The sequence below is a fragment of the Stegodyphus dumicola genome, chromosome 2, assembly GCF_044657685.1.
Source record: "Stegodyphus dumicola isolate Sdum_Otavi_A_Nest chromosome 2, ASM4465768v1".
Lineage (NCBI taxonomy): Eukaryota > Metazoa > Arthropoda > Arachnida > Araneae > Eresidae > Stegodyphus > Stegodyphus dumicola.
This window is the reverse complement of record NC_140769.1, coordinates 253994083-254010090: the sequence shown is the minus strand read 5'-3', so window position 1 is coordinate 254010090 and position 16008 is coordinate 253994083. Positions and strand designations below refer to the sequence as shown.

General features: G+C 33.6%; 1 protein-coding gene across 1 annotated transcript in view; it reads left to right on the top strand.

Annotated features, from left to right (window-relative positions):
- Positions 1 to 16008, top strand: part of LOC118183454 (uncharacterized) — a 43565-nt gene that overhangs the window by 27028 nt on the left and 529 nt on the right. The window contains exon 5 of the mRNA XM_035352998.2: positions 8966 to 9007. Within this exon, the coding sequence (XP_035208889.1) occupies positions 8966 to 9007 (42 nt within the window). The remainder of the gene's footprint in view (positions 1 to 8965; positions 9008 to 16008) is intronic.

Sequence of the window (16008 nt, the reverse complement as noted above, 5' to 3'; positions counted from 1 at the left end):
CAGAATAATCAACTGCTGCAGGAAGAGTTAAGGCAGCTATACAGGACATAACATCTGCAGGAATATTCTCAGGCCCTGGAATGTGCTGTATGTTGGTTGTGAATTGCGAGATGAAATCTAAATGCCTCACCTGGCGTGGAGAGCACTTGTCATTCTTTTAACGGAAAGCATATATCAGAGGCTTATGATCAGTATAGAGGACAAACTCTCTAGCCTCCAACATATGTCTGAAATGGTGAATGGATGCATAAGCAGCAAGGAGCTCCCGGTCATAAGCACTGTACCGAGTTTCTGCTGTACTGAGCTTCTTCGAGAAAAAACCTAAGGGCTGCAATTTGGAATCCACAACCTGATGCAATGCACCACCAATAGCATGATCGGATGCATCTACAAGCAAAGCAAGTGGGGCAGTTGGAGAAGGATGGGCAAGTAACGTGGCATTAGCTAGTGCTTGTTTGCATTTTTCAAAAGCCTCAGTTACAAGCGAAGTCCAAATAATTGGTTTCTTCGAATTCTTCTTACCAGAAGACCCCTTTAAAATGTCACTTAACAAAGCCTGGTTATCTGCTGCATGAGGCAAAACCCTACGATAGAAATTCATTAGGCCTAGAAACTTATGCAAATTACCAATAGTTTCAGGCAACTTAAAATCTAGGACTGCTTGGACTTTATTTTGCAAGGGTTTAACCCCTTCTGGGCTTATATGGTGACCAAGAAACTCCAGCTCAGTGACACCAAACACACATTTTTAAACATTTAACTTGAGACCATAAGTACTCAGTCTTTGAAATATAGCACGCAAGTGCTTCTTATGCTCCACTGCATCATTTGAAAAACATAGTATATCATCAAGATAAACATAACAAAACGGGAGACACCTTAGGACCTCGTGCATAAAGCGCATGAAGGTTTGGGGTGCACTCACTAAGCCAAAACACAGATGAGTATACTCGTAGAGACCCCATGGGGTTGTCACTGGTGTTTTAGGAATGTCAGCGTCTGCAATAGGAATTTGGTGAAATGCTTTAAAGATGTGTACTTTTGAGAAAATGGATTTACCATAGAGTGAATGAGCAAAGTCTTGAAGGTACGGAATAGGATAACTATCAAATTCAGTCACAGAATTCAGCTTGCGGTAATCTCCAACCAGACGAACTGTAGAATCCTGCTTAGGGACGACATGCAATGGTGAACTCCATGGACTCTTGGAAGCACTGATTATCCCTTGATCCAGGAGGAATTCGAACTGAGATTTCACTGCTTCGTGCAGCTTCGGATGGAGTCGTCTTGGTTTTGAAGTCACAGGTGGTCCACAAGTCAAGATATGGTGCATTGTGTTATGAGGAACAGTCTGCTTAATTAGAGTAGGATTTGTTATATCCGGAAACTCAGAAAGCAAGGAGTCATAATCTGAAGTAACAGAAACAGTGACAATAGAATGTTGGCTTTTGTGAGCAACATTGCCATAAGTAAACAGTGAAGTTTCAGGATGTATAAGACACTGCTGTTTCAAATCAACAAGAAGATTAAAATGTTTAAAAAAATCTGCACCGATGATGGGAGAAGTTACATCAGCAATCACAAATGTCCATGAGAAGGGCTTCCGGAGACCCAAGTCAACTTGTCAGTGCACAAATCCATATGCAGGAATTTTAGAATTGTTGGCAGCAAAAAGGCCAAATGTTTCAGAACAGTTTCTCTTATCTTTAGGAGAAGGAGGTAATACTGAGATCTCACTACCAGAATCAATCAAAAATTTTTGGCCAGTCTTCCTGTCGTGAAGAAATAATCGACTGGGCTTTTTGGATACTTCCGTCATCCCAGCTATGACGGGAACTGCTTTTTTGCTGCTGGTACGCACAAGGCTTAGCACATTTGCGTGCCTTATCACCAAAACGGTTATGATAGAAACACACATTACTGGAAGTATTACCTTTTCTGGAGCGAGAGTTTGAGCGACTCCGGAACCTAGTTTTCCTCCGACCATGGGAAAGTTCAGAAACTTGGCGTGTAAGTTCTTCAATCTGCCTGGCTAGGCTTTCAGTTGTGATGGCATTTTGATCCAAGGACTTTCCAGCTCCAGAAGTAGCACAGATTGCACTAGGTTGAACAACCTCAGTGACTTTATCAGCTATAATTGCTAGCTGATCAAGTGTTTCAGAAGAAGCAGACAGAACTGTTTGGATATGGGCTGGCATCCGTTGCATCCATAAATTTTGCAAAAAGTCATCATTAAGCTGTTTCCCAGAAAGCTCTTTCATTTTCCGTAGGAAATGACTAGGCTGTTCATCTCCCAACTGAAGTTCAGTGAGGAGTTTTTTAATTTTCTGGCGTTCAGAATCTTCAAATTCACTGATGAGCCTCTCAGACAGTTTTTTATATTTGTCCAAGTCCGGAGGGTTTAGTACGATATCCGAGACGTGCGACAGAGTTTCCGCATCTATATTCGCTATAAGAGCAGAAAATTTCATTTCATCACTCGTAATTCCGCTGTAAATGAAGGCATTGTCACATTGTGCGATCCACAACTGCACGTTAGCTTTCCAGAAATGTGGAATGTGAAGTGCAACTTTCGCTACTTGGCTCTGTTGATCGGGTGGAGGCATCGCTAGTATGTGGAAATAGTTCCGGAAAGCAGAAACAAAATAATCGTAATTATCCAGAAAGCGAAGTCACCACAGTGGGATAGGCTTACCACAGCAAGGCTTAGCGAAGCATGTGACCAATTAACGTAACTTATTTTTCGTCCATAGGTCACCAATTACGGCAGGTTGCGTTCTGAATATTCACAAATAAATTACTTATTAAATCAATCACATTTATTCACAATTTATGTAGCGAAGAAACAAAAAGAACATTCTACAAAACATATCACGCAGCGTATCTGCACGCTAGCGATAACAGCACAAGCACGAGGAAGAACTAACTACAACAAAACAGTTCACTTCACTTGAGAGAAAAGTACAGAGTTTAGTTGCAGCGCTGCTATACATGAAAAAAAAAAAAAAAACAGTTAACATTTAATTTAAAAGTTCGTTGCATGGTTGCTGCAATGTGATTGTGAAACATGATGAGTGTTTCCATGAGGCACTAATGCATCTTTCTATTGATTTATCAAATAATGAAGAATGATGTAAAGTTCGAATACAAGGAATTCATGTACTAAAAAATGATTTGTTCTGTTTACAGATGAATAATTGACAGTTGTGTGATTGGCATGGGACAGAAATCCACAAAAACCTCCCTTGTGTTTGATGCTGAGGAATTTTGATTAGAGAACACATAAATATTGGTTAAGCAAGGATCACAAGATTTCTGTGACCTTTCCTTCGTCTTTACGTTGTAGCAGTCGGAATTGCTATAAAAGAAAAGATTGCATTAGATTGTCTGATATCAGAATAAGCCTACGAAATTCATTGTGGCAAGGGGTCAAGATTGCTTGTCATTGGCAAGAACCTTGGGCACCATACAGGTGACAGTATGACTTTGCTCAGTTTTGCCCCCAAGTTTGAAGGAGAGCTCCTCGGGAAAACATGTCCAAGGTTCTTCCACTCCTCTTCCTCTACCACAAACTTCTTGAGAGGATTTTTGGCTCGCCACATATTTAAGAGTGCCCCCATGCCACACACTGTACATTTACAAACATATATGCCTTCTTCATAATTAGAACCTGGGCCCTTCGGTATGGCAGTCAGAGTCACTAACCACTATTCCCGTTGGGCAGCAAATAATAAATTAAAACCCTAATATTTATTTTGAGTGTCCAGATAGATAACCGATTTTTTAATAATTTTGTTACTGCATTTTAACTGGTAGGTAGGATGGATCCCTTGGCTGCAAAGCTGAGCATAAATTTATTGGAGTCATTGTTGTTCATTGCTTTCAGGATACCTTATTGAAGTGAGAGAAACATGTTATCCAATATTGTTCAATAATATAAGTTATCAAAGGCTATGCTTCCTGCTTCAGTGGTGAGTCTTCTGCTAAGAGGAATATATCTAATATTTTCTGATGATAATCTTCCCATATACATCCATAGTTTTTTTTTTTTTTAAAGAATCAACTTTAGTATAAGATTCATCTTAACAATTATTTTTGGAATCATATTTTGAAATTCTTGATATGGTCATTCTGTTGTACTTAAATTGTTTTGCAGTTAATGTAATTGCACCTTCTGCAACTTTTCTTGTGATGCATCAAGAATTGGACAATCACAACTTGATTTTCTTGAAAACTCCCCCCCCTTTTTTTAAATTTTATTTTTACAATAGGTTGCTGTTCTATTGAAATAAAATAATCAATTTCGATCAGCAGATGGAATTAGAAAAATAATCGTAATTCATAATAATTATAATTCATATAATTAGGTTAACCTAAAAATTGAAAAATGCTTCAAAACAAGTGATAGGTTTCATGAAATTGTGATTTTGTTTGAAGGCCTCACAGATTTGTGCTACAATATAAATTACAGCTGCATTCGCCAATAATTCCCATTTAAACATGCACTTGCTGCTATTATTATGTGACAGAGTGAGTGTCTGCTTTTCTTATGTTTGAACATTTTAGTCATTTAACTACCTTGTAAGATCTAAAATATATAGTAATAATTTACAAAATATGTCTTTAGCTCAAGAGCAAAAGCAGCTGACAAGAAATAAAATGCTTAAATGTGCATGACATGATTAAAGATATGAAAAGTCTTTAACTTTCATATAAATTATGCTGCCCTTTGTCAAGAAGAGGAGCATAGTAAGAGGATAGAACTTTGTTTTTTTCTCAAAAAACTAGGGGAAATTCGTGAAATTTGGAGGACTTGGGCAAAACAAGAAAAATTAAGCAAGCAGGTAAAACCTGCTTAAAATATAATTTTGAAAAAGGCAAACAGGCAGACAACAGAAAAACAAATCATATTAGAAAAACTCATTTCAGTAAATTTTATGTTGATGCAGTGTAAATCTGGAAGAATAATAGAAGGAAACTTGTGAACTAACTGTATAGAGAGACCGTAAACCTGTGGGAGTAGCATACATACTTTTTAAATATTTGTGATGCATTTTAGAAATGTAAGGTAAAGCAGCCACTTTACATTGGTATACTACTATATGAAACTATCTTGTATGTATGTATGTATGTATGTATTTAAATATGGCAAAGCACACGAGGGCTATCTGCCTAAGGGGAGGGATGCCTTTCGTGGAGGACTTTCTAAGGGAAACTGGCTCGTATACACGTTACACATGGGGAAAACCACGAAAACGCCCATGCAGCCAGCCCGTTCGCGGGATTCGAACCTCGGACCGAACTACCAGTGTTCAGCGACTTTATCGCTCGGCCGCTGGTGGGCTGAAACTATCTTGAGTTGCACTATAGGTAATGTTCACAATTTAAGACATTTTATTGAGCAAAATGTTAAAACCACCTTTCCTGAAAGACTTTTTTCTTTGTGTCTATATAAAGTCTATTCCAATTCAGAGAAGACCTGTAATTTGAGGTAGGTGTATTAATTAGACTAGGAGATTTTCACCTTTCTTTTGTATCATTTAAACTCTTTTTTTTTTTTTTTTTTAAATTTCTTTCTGTTTTTTTCCTCTGTGATCAGGATATTGCTTGTCATGCTTTAAACAGTTTACAGAAAATTGCATTTGGACTTTTTCTGTTGGAACTCCAGATTAAATTTTTTTAAAAGCTTATAAAGAAAAAAGAAGGATTTGCAGCAAGTGGTGATTACTAGACTCTTTATGATAGGAATGTGATATACTTTGGATATGAAGTATGAAGAATAGTATGGTGATTCATAATTAGGTTCAGAATTGTGAAAAATAAATGTTTTTGAATCTAGGCATATTTGGGACTGGCAGTTTTAGAGCTAGAAAATGAAGCATAATTGCAGTATGAAGTTATTCTGAACATTGGTCTTAACAATGAAAACTTTGTGAGAGATGGGATGATTGGAGTGAAAGTTAAGATAGCTACTGGTGTTAAAAAATTTTCTGTGGACCAAAGTAAAATGCTGCAGTTGGAAAATTTGAAAACTGATACTTATGGAAAAGAATGCTTATATCCATTCCAAAGCTGTTCATTGCATTTGATTAGAAAAAATTGTGGTCATTTGCCAGAAATTTTCTAATTTTGCAAGCAGCAAAGTCATTCCCATAACTTGGCTATTTTAATTTCCTTTATATTCATATTTAGAACACAAGCAATTCACTTTCAAAATTGCATTTTTAGTAATTATATAATTATATAAATAATTACAACTCAGTTTAATTTGCATATGTATGCTAACTGTATATAACTACTAGTTATAATACCAGCTTTATGTTACTTTCACTTGAATAATGATTTCTCCTTATTTTAAAGAAATTATTACATTGCAGTTCTTTAAATAGTCATTTCTAAAACCTGAGTAATTGTTTTTGGTGGGGGGGGGTAATATGATTTTACTTTTCCTGTACAGTGTGCTAACTTTTTTAACGTATTTTAAAGTGTTTTCTAAATTTTAAATATATGATAATTTGTAACATTTATCACAATCATAAAACCAGATTTTAAAAATGAAATCAAATATTCTTCATCTGTGCATAGAATGTGGATCAGAGAACTTTCTTTTAGTAGGCAGTATCTTTTGTTTATTAAAGTTATTAGTATTAGTGTCTGCTGTTGTAAACTCGCTAGTCACTGTTCTGCAACTTAGTGGGAAAAGTGAATGTTATTATTATTATAATTATTTTATATATGTTTCCTGTGATACTTAGAAAAACTTGCTTCTTGAAAAACCTGATCTGCCATTAAGTCTCAAATCATATTTTCCATTGAAATTTCTAGATTTGCTGTTTCTCTTAACTTCGTTTACTGTAAAGCAATAGTAATATATGTCTTTCTTAAAGACTTTTTTCATCAACTATTTCAAATATATAATCTCTTCTCATTGCATGCATTGAAACAGTTTTTGGAATTTTGAGTATTTACATAAGTTGCTGTGTAATCTCTACATATAATAAAAGAGTCTGTCTGTGTCTTTCGTTCATGCTGCATGTAAGTTAATAGACCCACGGCTACGACATTTGGTACATAGGTGCATCTAGACGAGAGCCGGTGCACCTTGAAGCGATTTTTTTCGAAATTCGAATTTTTATTATTTTATGTTTTGTAATAAAATCGCGTCATTTTGAGACATAATGGGCTATAGGAAAGCGAGATTTTACTCTACACACTCCATTTTCACATCGTCATGAAATGTAGGTACTTAGCTATTTTATGAACATAAAATAAATTTCGTTTTTCAATAAATCAATTAAATACAAATTTATTTAACAAAGGGACCTTAACACCTTTGGAACGGGATTTTTTCTAAAAAAGTTTATTTTTAAGAATGTACAGTTTATTTTTCTTTGATTTTTGGACACGTTAAACTTTTATCCTTGCGACTGCTTTTACAAAAAGAATTTTGGAAAAATGACAATATTTTGTATTTTTAAATTTTTTATTAAATGAAGCTTCTGAGTACACATCTCACATCTTTAAAAATGTGATTTTGACAACAATTTTCCTTTCTTATTGTTGTTGATAGATTTTTGATGAAATCGCATCATTTTGAATAGTTTCATTCTTTTAGAAATATGGGTTTGGCAACAATTTTTCATCGTATTTCTTATGTCACTGTTTTTAAGAGATTGGCATATTTCATTGTCATTTTTTTATATATATAATACATTTTTATTGATTTTTTTTAATAAAGTTGTTCTGCGGAGTAAAGTTCTGTGCAGAATTTTATGTTTTTCGAGTTTCTTTCATATTATTTTTTGCTTATTTCACTGTTTGTAAGATATTGAAAAATTTTGCATGATTTTTTTTCTTCAACAGAAAGTTGATTAATTTTTTTTATATGTAATATATTTTTTAAAAATTTGTGTTTTTTTTTTTTCCGGAAGTTTTCTGCAGAGTAAAATTCTGCGCAGTTTTTAAATTTAAGGTTTGGTGTTCCCTTCAGGCATTTTTACGGTATATTTAAAAGCCAGAGGCCCACATTAAGTCTCAATTACACAGTTTTTCCTCATGTGAATGTTACTAGCTACTGTTTCTGAGAATGATGTAATTACAGTCTTGTGCCATGGTTAATTTCCTTTCAGACAAAATTCTCAATTAAAGTGGTGCAAAAAATAGCTTTTTATAATGTTTAAAAACAACACTATAAAAATATATTGGTTTTTCAGAATAAACAAATTAAGTGTGTCAAACTTAATTGTACATTTAGTAGTGACTTGATAGAAGGAATTCCTGACTGACTGCATCTTCATTGTTCATAAATTAATCCATATTTTATTCATCTTTAGATCTAAAACAGGTATTTGTAGAAATAAAGTTGTGCTTCATTATTCTATTCATATGAAAGATAACTTTCTGCTATTATATCATAGAATTATAATTTAATAATTCTCTTATGATTTTTATTTAGTATGATAAATATGTGTATATAGTAGCATTTATAGTAGTCTTATTTGCATGCAGTTATTAATTGTTCTCTGTTTTCTTTTTCTTAGTATAATTTCTCCCAGAAATCTATGAGAAAGGTTTTATATGCGCTAGTTTCACTGTGAAATATTTAGAGAATAAATTTAGTAAATCTGTAAATATAATACTTGTTACTGTTAAATAATGTTTTTCAATTTCTTTAAGTAGTTTACTTTCAAATGAAAAAAGTGTATGCCATTTGAAAATTAGAATAGTTATTTTCTAACATTTTCACAATAATAATTATTTAGAATTTTTAAAAATGTATAAATATAGATGTTATTTTTTTAACATATGTATAAATTCCTGTTTATTAAATATTAGGAGTTTAATTATATTTGATAGTCTATTGTTATTGAATTTTAGAGGGTTTTTTCTATTTTCATTTTGATTATTTTGTGTGTAATGAACTTTATTATGAATAAATGTATTTAAAGTAAATAAAACTTTTCAGGTTAAACAACAATCTGATATTGTTGAAGATCTTACAATGGAGGTAATATTCTTATTATTATCAGATATTTCACAAAAACCTTATTGAAATGTTAATGAATGGACTACACAAAACTGAATTATCTATTTCTTGATTTATTATATATAAGTAAATTGACTCAATTAAATATCTTTCTTTTATCATCATTTATAAAATATTTGATTGTCTGAAAGAAATTGGGTTTTGTATTATGCCTAAGGAAACTTATGAAATGAAAGTCTCATGAATCGAACTCATTCATCTGCCTAAAAAAAGTTCAGATGAAGAATCAATTTGTACAAGTTTTTAGACAGAAGTTGATCTAAAATTATGTGTGATTTCTATGAGATTATAAGGAAGTTGTAAACAAAGATTTCAATTATTATTTAAAAGGAAATTTCCATAATAAAGCAGTCTCTTACATAAATGCTTTAGCAATAATAATTTATCTAAAAATTAACCAATCAGAACACATCAAACCAAAATTAACAACTTATTGAGAATCAAGATTTCATCTTGAACACATTGCATTTACTGTATATCAACATATAATTGAATCTCCTTAAACTCTTCTGGCATCTTCAATGATTGCATAATTAGCATATGTTTGGATAATCATCATGATTGGTAGTGAAATAACAGTATTTGCATGCTTCCATCTGCATCTGTAGGAAAACATTCTCCCACATTTCTCCTAAAATACCAGACGAAACTTCGACAGTTGATTGCCATATAGTGTCACTGTGATGCTGGTATCAGTGAAATAAGTTTATGTGCTCCTGTGGGTATCATTATGCCAGCAGGAGGTATAAAAGCCTGTATTCAGCTGCTCAGCTCATTCTGCTCTGTAACACAGTAGTGATTTTTATTACCTTTCTTTAATGATCATGTTGTTTTTTGCTGTTTGTTAAGTGAAATGAGTACACATCATCGCTTAGACAATAGGTATAAGATAGAGAATTGTGTGTAGGCTTGAGAAAGGGCAGTGCCAAGCTTAGGTGGCAAGAGAACTGGATGTAACACCAAATGTCATTTCTAATTTGTGGAATCAGTTTAAAAACAGTGTCCAGAAGACCAGGACTAGATTGCCGACCAATGACGACCTATATTTGCTACTTTAGCCAATAGCAAGCCTACAGCCAGACAGCTGTCCTATGACCTTGCTACTGCTGCAGGAATACGAGTTTTAAGGAAGACAGTTGTCAGAAGGCTTCATGAAACAGGACTGTATGCCAGAAAGCCCTCTATTTTCATCCCACTCGCTCCCACAAAATAGAGCATTTACAGTGGTACACTGCACAAAAAAAGGGGGGCAGTTCTGGATCTTCCGTTCTAGTAGGCCGATTGACAAAAATTCAAATTGTGTTTTCATGTCTCAAAAACGCGACATAGGATATATATCAGGCCCAAAACTCATTTGCTACTTTCATGTGTAATTTGCTGTTAATCAAAATTTTATTTTTCCATTTCTCCTGATTTTTTACTGAAACATGCTTAATTTTTGGAAACCAGTGTTGTATATAACATTGTTCTAATATAGGTATTTTGACACAAAATCAGACTTTTTCTGAAATGACATTTTTTTTTCCATATTTCGATTTTACGACTCAAATTATGCATAATATTAAATTTTGTAAAATTTGGTGCGAAATTTTAAAAAAATTTAAAAATTTATCTTGAAGCAGTTTTGCAGTTTGCACCAAGAATAATGCACTTGGCGAAATTCTTAATTTATAGCAACCTCTTTTCCATTCCTTTTTTTTTTTTTTCATTGTACACAAGTAATCCTTCATTGCTTTCAAATAATTTTAACAAAGTGTGTAAACCACATTTGGTGTTATTATCACTCAAAGAAAAAAAAAAAAAAAGATGCCAAATTTCAAAATGTGTCAATATGTAAATTCAATTAAATGTATATCTTAGAAAATTTTGAATAAAAAAAACTACTTTTTTGCAGGTGTGACTAGAAATACACCTACTTTAAGATGATGTTAAAAATTTTATAGGTTATGATACAAAAATGTTTTTGAAAAATTTATAAAACTTAATAAATTATAAAAAATGTGCAAGTTATATAAAGCCTAAATTTTGAATTCTGGAAAAAGGAATCAAATAAGTTTAATAAAAAAAAGATATATTAATAAATTTATATCAAATTCATTCATTGAGGAGCTAAAATTTTGAAAACTAATTTTTTAAAAACTACTTGTGCAATTTTTACAAAACTTGGCAGTTTGGCGTAATTTGAGTCGTAGAATTGAAATATGGAAAAAGATTGGCATGTCATTTCAGATAAAGTCCGATTTTGTGTCAAAATACTTATATTAGAACAATGTTACATGTAAATCTAATACATATCCTAAGCTGTGCTTTCAAGACATAAAAACCGCAATATGAATTTCGCCAATTGGGATATATATAGTACTGTCACTTTTTTTTTTTTTTTTTTTTTTTTTTTTTTGTGTGTGTGTGTGTGTGTGTGTGTGTGCAGTACCTACAACACCAACACTGGGTACATCTTCAGTGGGCTAATGTTCTCTTCATGGGTGAGTTCAGATCAGCCTACAACCTGATTCTTGGCATAGATGGAACCTGAGACCCAATACCCTCTTAGCAACATCATGGAAAGGGACCATTATTATGGTGGAGGAGTATTATCTAGGTAGGGATCATGCAAGATACCCACACACTGCTCCATGTGTTTGACACTGGTTCCATGGATGCCAAGAGATACAGGCAGGAGATACTAGAACCCTATGTGTGACTTTTCAGGGGTGCTGTTGGCCCTAAGTTCATTTTTATGGATGACAGTGCATGACCACATAGGGCCCACCTAGTTCATGATTACCTGGAAAGCAAGATTATTTACTGAATGGCTTGGCCAGCCGAATCTCCTGACCTTAATTCTATTGAACATGTTTGGGATGCTCATGGGAGGACTATTGCAATACGTAAATCCCCACCCAGAACCATTCAGGATTTAAAAACTGATCTGGTGGAGGAGTGGGTGTGATTCCCACAGGCATTCCTGGAATCTCTTGTTAACATCATGGCTATTCATTGTGCTTTCTGTCTGTCAGAGGCTATCACACACCATACTAGCCACATTTTCATTGCCAACTTTCAACCTCAAATTTGAACAAAATTAGATTCATGTTAATGAACAAACAGCATTTTCATTGTTGTTTTGTACACATTATTATCCTGCAATAAGCTAAATCCATACCTAATTTCATTTATTTCTATCAAATATTTCTTGAGATATTTGGGAAAAAGTGTTCCATTTCTTAATTTTGTTTGCAAGTGTATTGTCAGGCACTCAAATTTAGCTACACTTCTGAAAGTTGGTAATTTGCATTGTGTGCTCAACTTTTGGATGTCAGTGTAAACAAAATAATATATACAGTGAGAAAATTAACATTTTAAACACATAGCGAATTTGAATTATTCTGAAACTAAAATATATCAGATATTGGAAAAACCAAGTATATTTCCATATACAAAATTAAAATATGTTACATAAGTACAAAATATGACAACTAATACATCTAAAAAATGCTGCCTACAACATTACTCTGTGTAACTCTTTTATAAGCCCAGCAAAATTGAAATAACCTTAAGTTGTGGCAAATTTGCTATCCAAATCGTATCCAAGTACCAAAGAATGGCTTTCATTGTTCTTAATATTGACTGATAGGTATTGAAGAAAGAACATCATCATTATGCTGCAAAACTGCTTTCAGAGGGAAACTGGGAGAGTCAAAAAATAGTCTTCAGTCTTTTATCTTATGTGATATATTTATTCAATGCAAAAAGACTTTTGATGTCATGGAATACAGTCAGGCCCTCTTTTGTTTGAAAAAATAGTCTATAGTGAGAAGCTGTTACTTTCTGTCAAGTAATGCCATTATTGTGGCTATGAGGTTAACTTGATTGTTGACCTCACAAATGCAACAATGTTTTATGTGAAGTCCTTGATTAGGTTATTTAATTCAGCCAGTGTTATTTCTTGTGATTCACGAGTTGCTAACAGTGAGGAAGAGTCAAGATTTTGATATGCCGAGGGTTACTGTGTATCATTTTCATTGGACATTCAAGTTGAAACATTGTGGTGGCTCTGGTATTGTTACATCATGAGTATATGAATTTGGGCATTTGGCTGGGAGTAGATCTGAAAGCACTCCATTTTTCTTTTGGTGTGTCCCTTTAAAATTGTAGGATTAAACAGAAATAGCAGTCTTTTATATAATCAGTAGGTTCTTGCCACATCATATGAACTTCATATACCAACTTATCCAATATGCTTATGCATGAAGGATAGAGGAACAAGTAATACATCAAACATAGAAGTTCGAAGTCGGTCCTGGTCTCCAGTTTTGCATCCATAGTGCAGAAAATAAGCATTTCTTGTTTCAGATGTAATGTAATACTTTTCAGACCTTAAATATAATTTCCCCACATATTTGGCCAAAAAAAATTGGGTTTTTTATGCAAGGGGTATAAGTTTACTAGCACCTCGGCAAAAATGTTTTAAGTACACACAATTAAAAAAATTTTACTCACAATGCGAAAATGTCAAAATAAAGGATAGATACTACTCAACTGTATGATGACTGATTGAACTTTCTTAAATATGGGAATCAAGCAGTTGAGTGCTATGGAATGTTACACTGCTAAAGAACAATCAGCATTGATGTTATAAAATAAACCTCTCTCTTACCATGTTTGTTTGATGCTGTGTGAAAGACAAAATGTTTCTATTTTGATGCTGCACAGCAGTTGAAGTTAATGTTTATATCTGCTGAAACTTTCATAAGGTCAGGTTAGAGTTTCATCTGCTGCATCTTTCTGATCATTGTTAGGCCGTGAATGAAGTAAAAGCTTTTTTTTTTTTTTTTTTTGTTTGTTTTTTTGATACTCTTATGCTGGGCTGTCGCTGTAGAGCACGCGCCGTTGCCAGCTCTATGACTAAGTATCCCAATAGGGCACAAGACGTTAAACAGTCTGAATGGGCAGTGAGAAAGCGCCCGAAATGGGAAAAGGGGAGTGACCAGCATCACAAGAAGAAAGAAAACCAAGAAAGACGTGTGCATGGAGAGGCTAAAGACAAGTGGTTGTCTGGTAGTGTTATATCATGATTAGTGGGTGGTTAAGATATCAGAATAAGTCTAAGAAAAGTTTTATTATCTAAATCAGATATCGTAAGATATAACATACAATACAGATACAAAATACATAGATAAAAGATACAAATGATAGAATATAACATATATACACTATATACAAATTTACACTATTTACAGGAAAATCCGTGAAAGCGATAAGTAGTGAAATTATCGTCACGGGGTAAAAGCTTTAAACTAATTCATGGCTTTTAAAAAAAGGAGGGAACTAGTCTTCGGTAACCAAAATTGGAAGATTTTTGCTAAAAAATCAATAGCAGCAGTGAACCTTGTTGAAATTAGTTTTTGAAGAAAGTTTAAAATGATAGTAAAGAAAACTCCAAATGATAATTGGAGAATGCTAAATTTAATTTTACGAGTATAGGGGCAAGGCATTCTTAATACAGTGATTGAATGGAAAACTTGTAGATAAAGTAGAAAGAGGAAGATGGAAATGATGTTGCAAGTGTTCACAGGGTTACTGAAATGCATAAACAAGTCTTTAAACTAACTGAGTTTGAATTTAACATTATCATCTTTTTATAGTGTTAGCCATATTGTGTGAAAGAATGACTTCTGTGTCTCGATATATGTATGTTTATATGTACAATGTCATATGTCTAATAACATAAAAAGAGATGCACCAAGAACAAGTTATCTAAAGGGTATGACATTACGTTAATCCATACCTCATGATAGAATATGTGAAGGATTAACTTTTGGTGGCCTTTGACTGACTAACTGCAGCTCCAGCGCACTGCAACAAAACATGGAGATGGTGTATAAAACACAGAGGGTTATTCTAATGGTTCACTTTCATGTGAATATGTTTTCGTCAACCCACATGGACTGTACCAGTATTTTGCAGGTAGGTTCATAAACAGATGTCAGCATTTGAGTGAGGACAAGCAGTTGGACTAAAGGAAGCAGGTGGTCAAATTGCAGGATTGTTAGACATTTGGGTGAAGCTACTATTCGGCGATGTTGGCGGAAATGAATGAACCATGGCTGTGTGAAGCATCAAGAAGGTAGCGGTCAACCAAAAGCAACAACAGAATGATCATCCAGTTGGCATTTGCAGCCACTTAGGCATCTTTATCAGTGATCTGACATGTAACCAAGATACCAGTGTTATCCTTCTTTTCACATACTGCTGGGCTTACATTTCAACAAGAGAATGCCTGAGAACACACTGCATGCCTTTCTACTATTTTGTGCTTTTCCAATATTTGCATGGCTGACATGATTGCCAGATCTCTCCCAGTAGAGCATATTTGGGATGTGATGAGCGGGCATCTTCAGCTATCCCTGATTTGAGTCAATCTAACTCACCATTTGGAACATGCATGGCAAGTAACCTCATTGTAGGATATCTGCCAATTCTACGAGATAATGCCTAGCTGGATAACAACTTGAATCAGGGCCAGAGGTAGGCTAACTCATTATTATTTTTTTGCCTCTTGTAGCTTATTTCATGAATAAGACATTCTGTTTCTATGACATTCTTAGTATTTCATTTTTAATACATATACATCATATCTGCCAATTTTTGTCCCATTCGGATAACTCATTCTTGGTGCATTTTTTAAAAAATTTATTTTTCAGTTATCTATACATTAGCATAAATAATTAAAAATTCATTGTGTAATAAAGTATATTTTGAATATGATTGTATAGAATAGAATTGATAGAATTTCAAGATAAAGATGGTATTAAAAAATATGAGAGGTATGTTACCAGGTTAAAATTTCTACCATAAGTATCTGTTGGAGGAATGTCCATCATCTTAGCTATTTCTGTATGTGAGAGATGAAGGAAGAATGTGTAATTTAAAAAAAAAAATACATCTTACTTAAATTAATA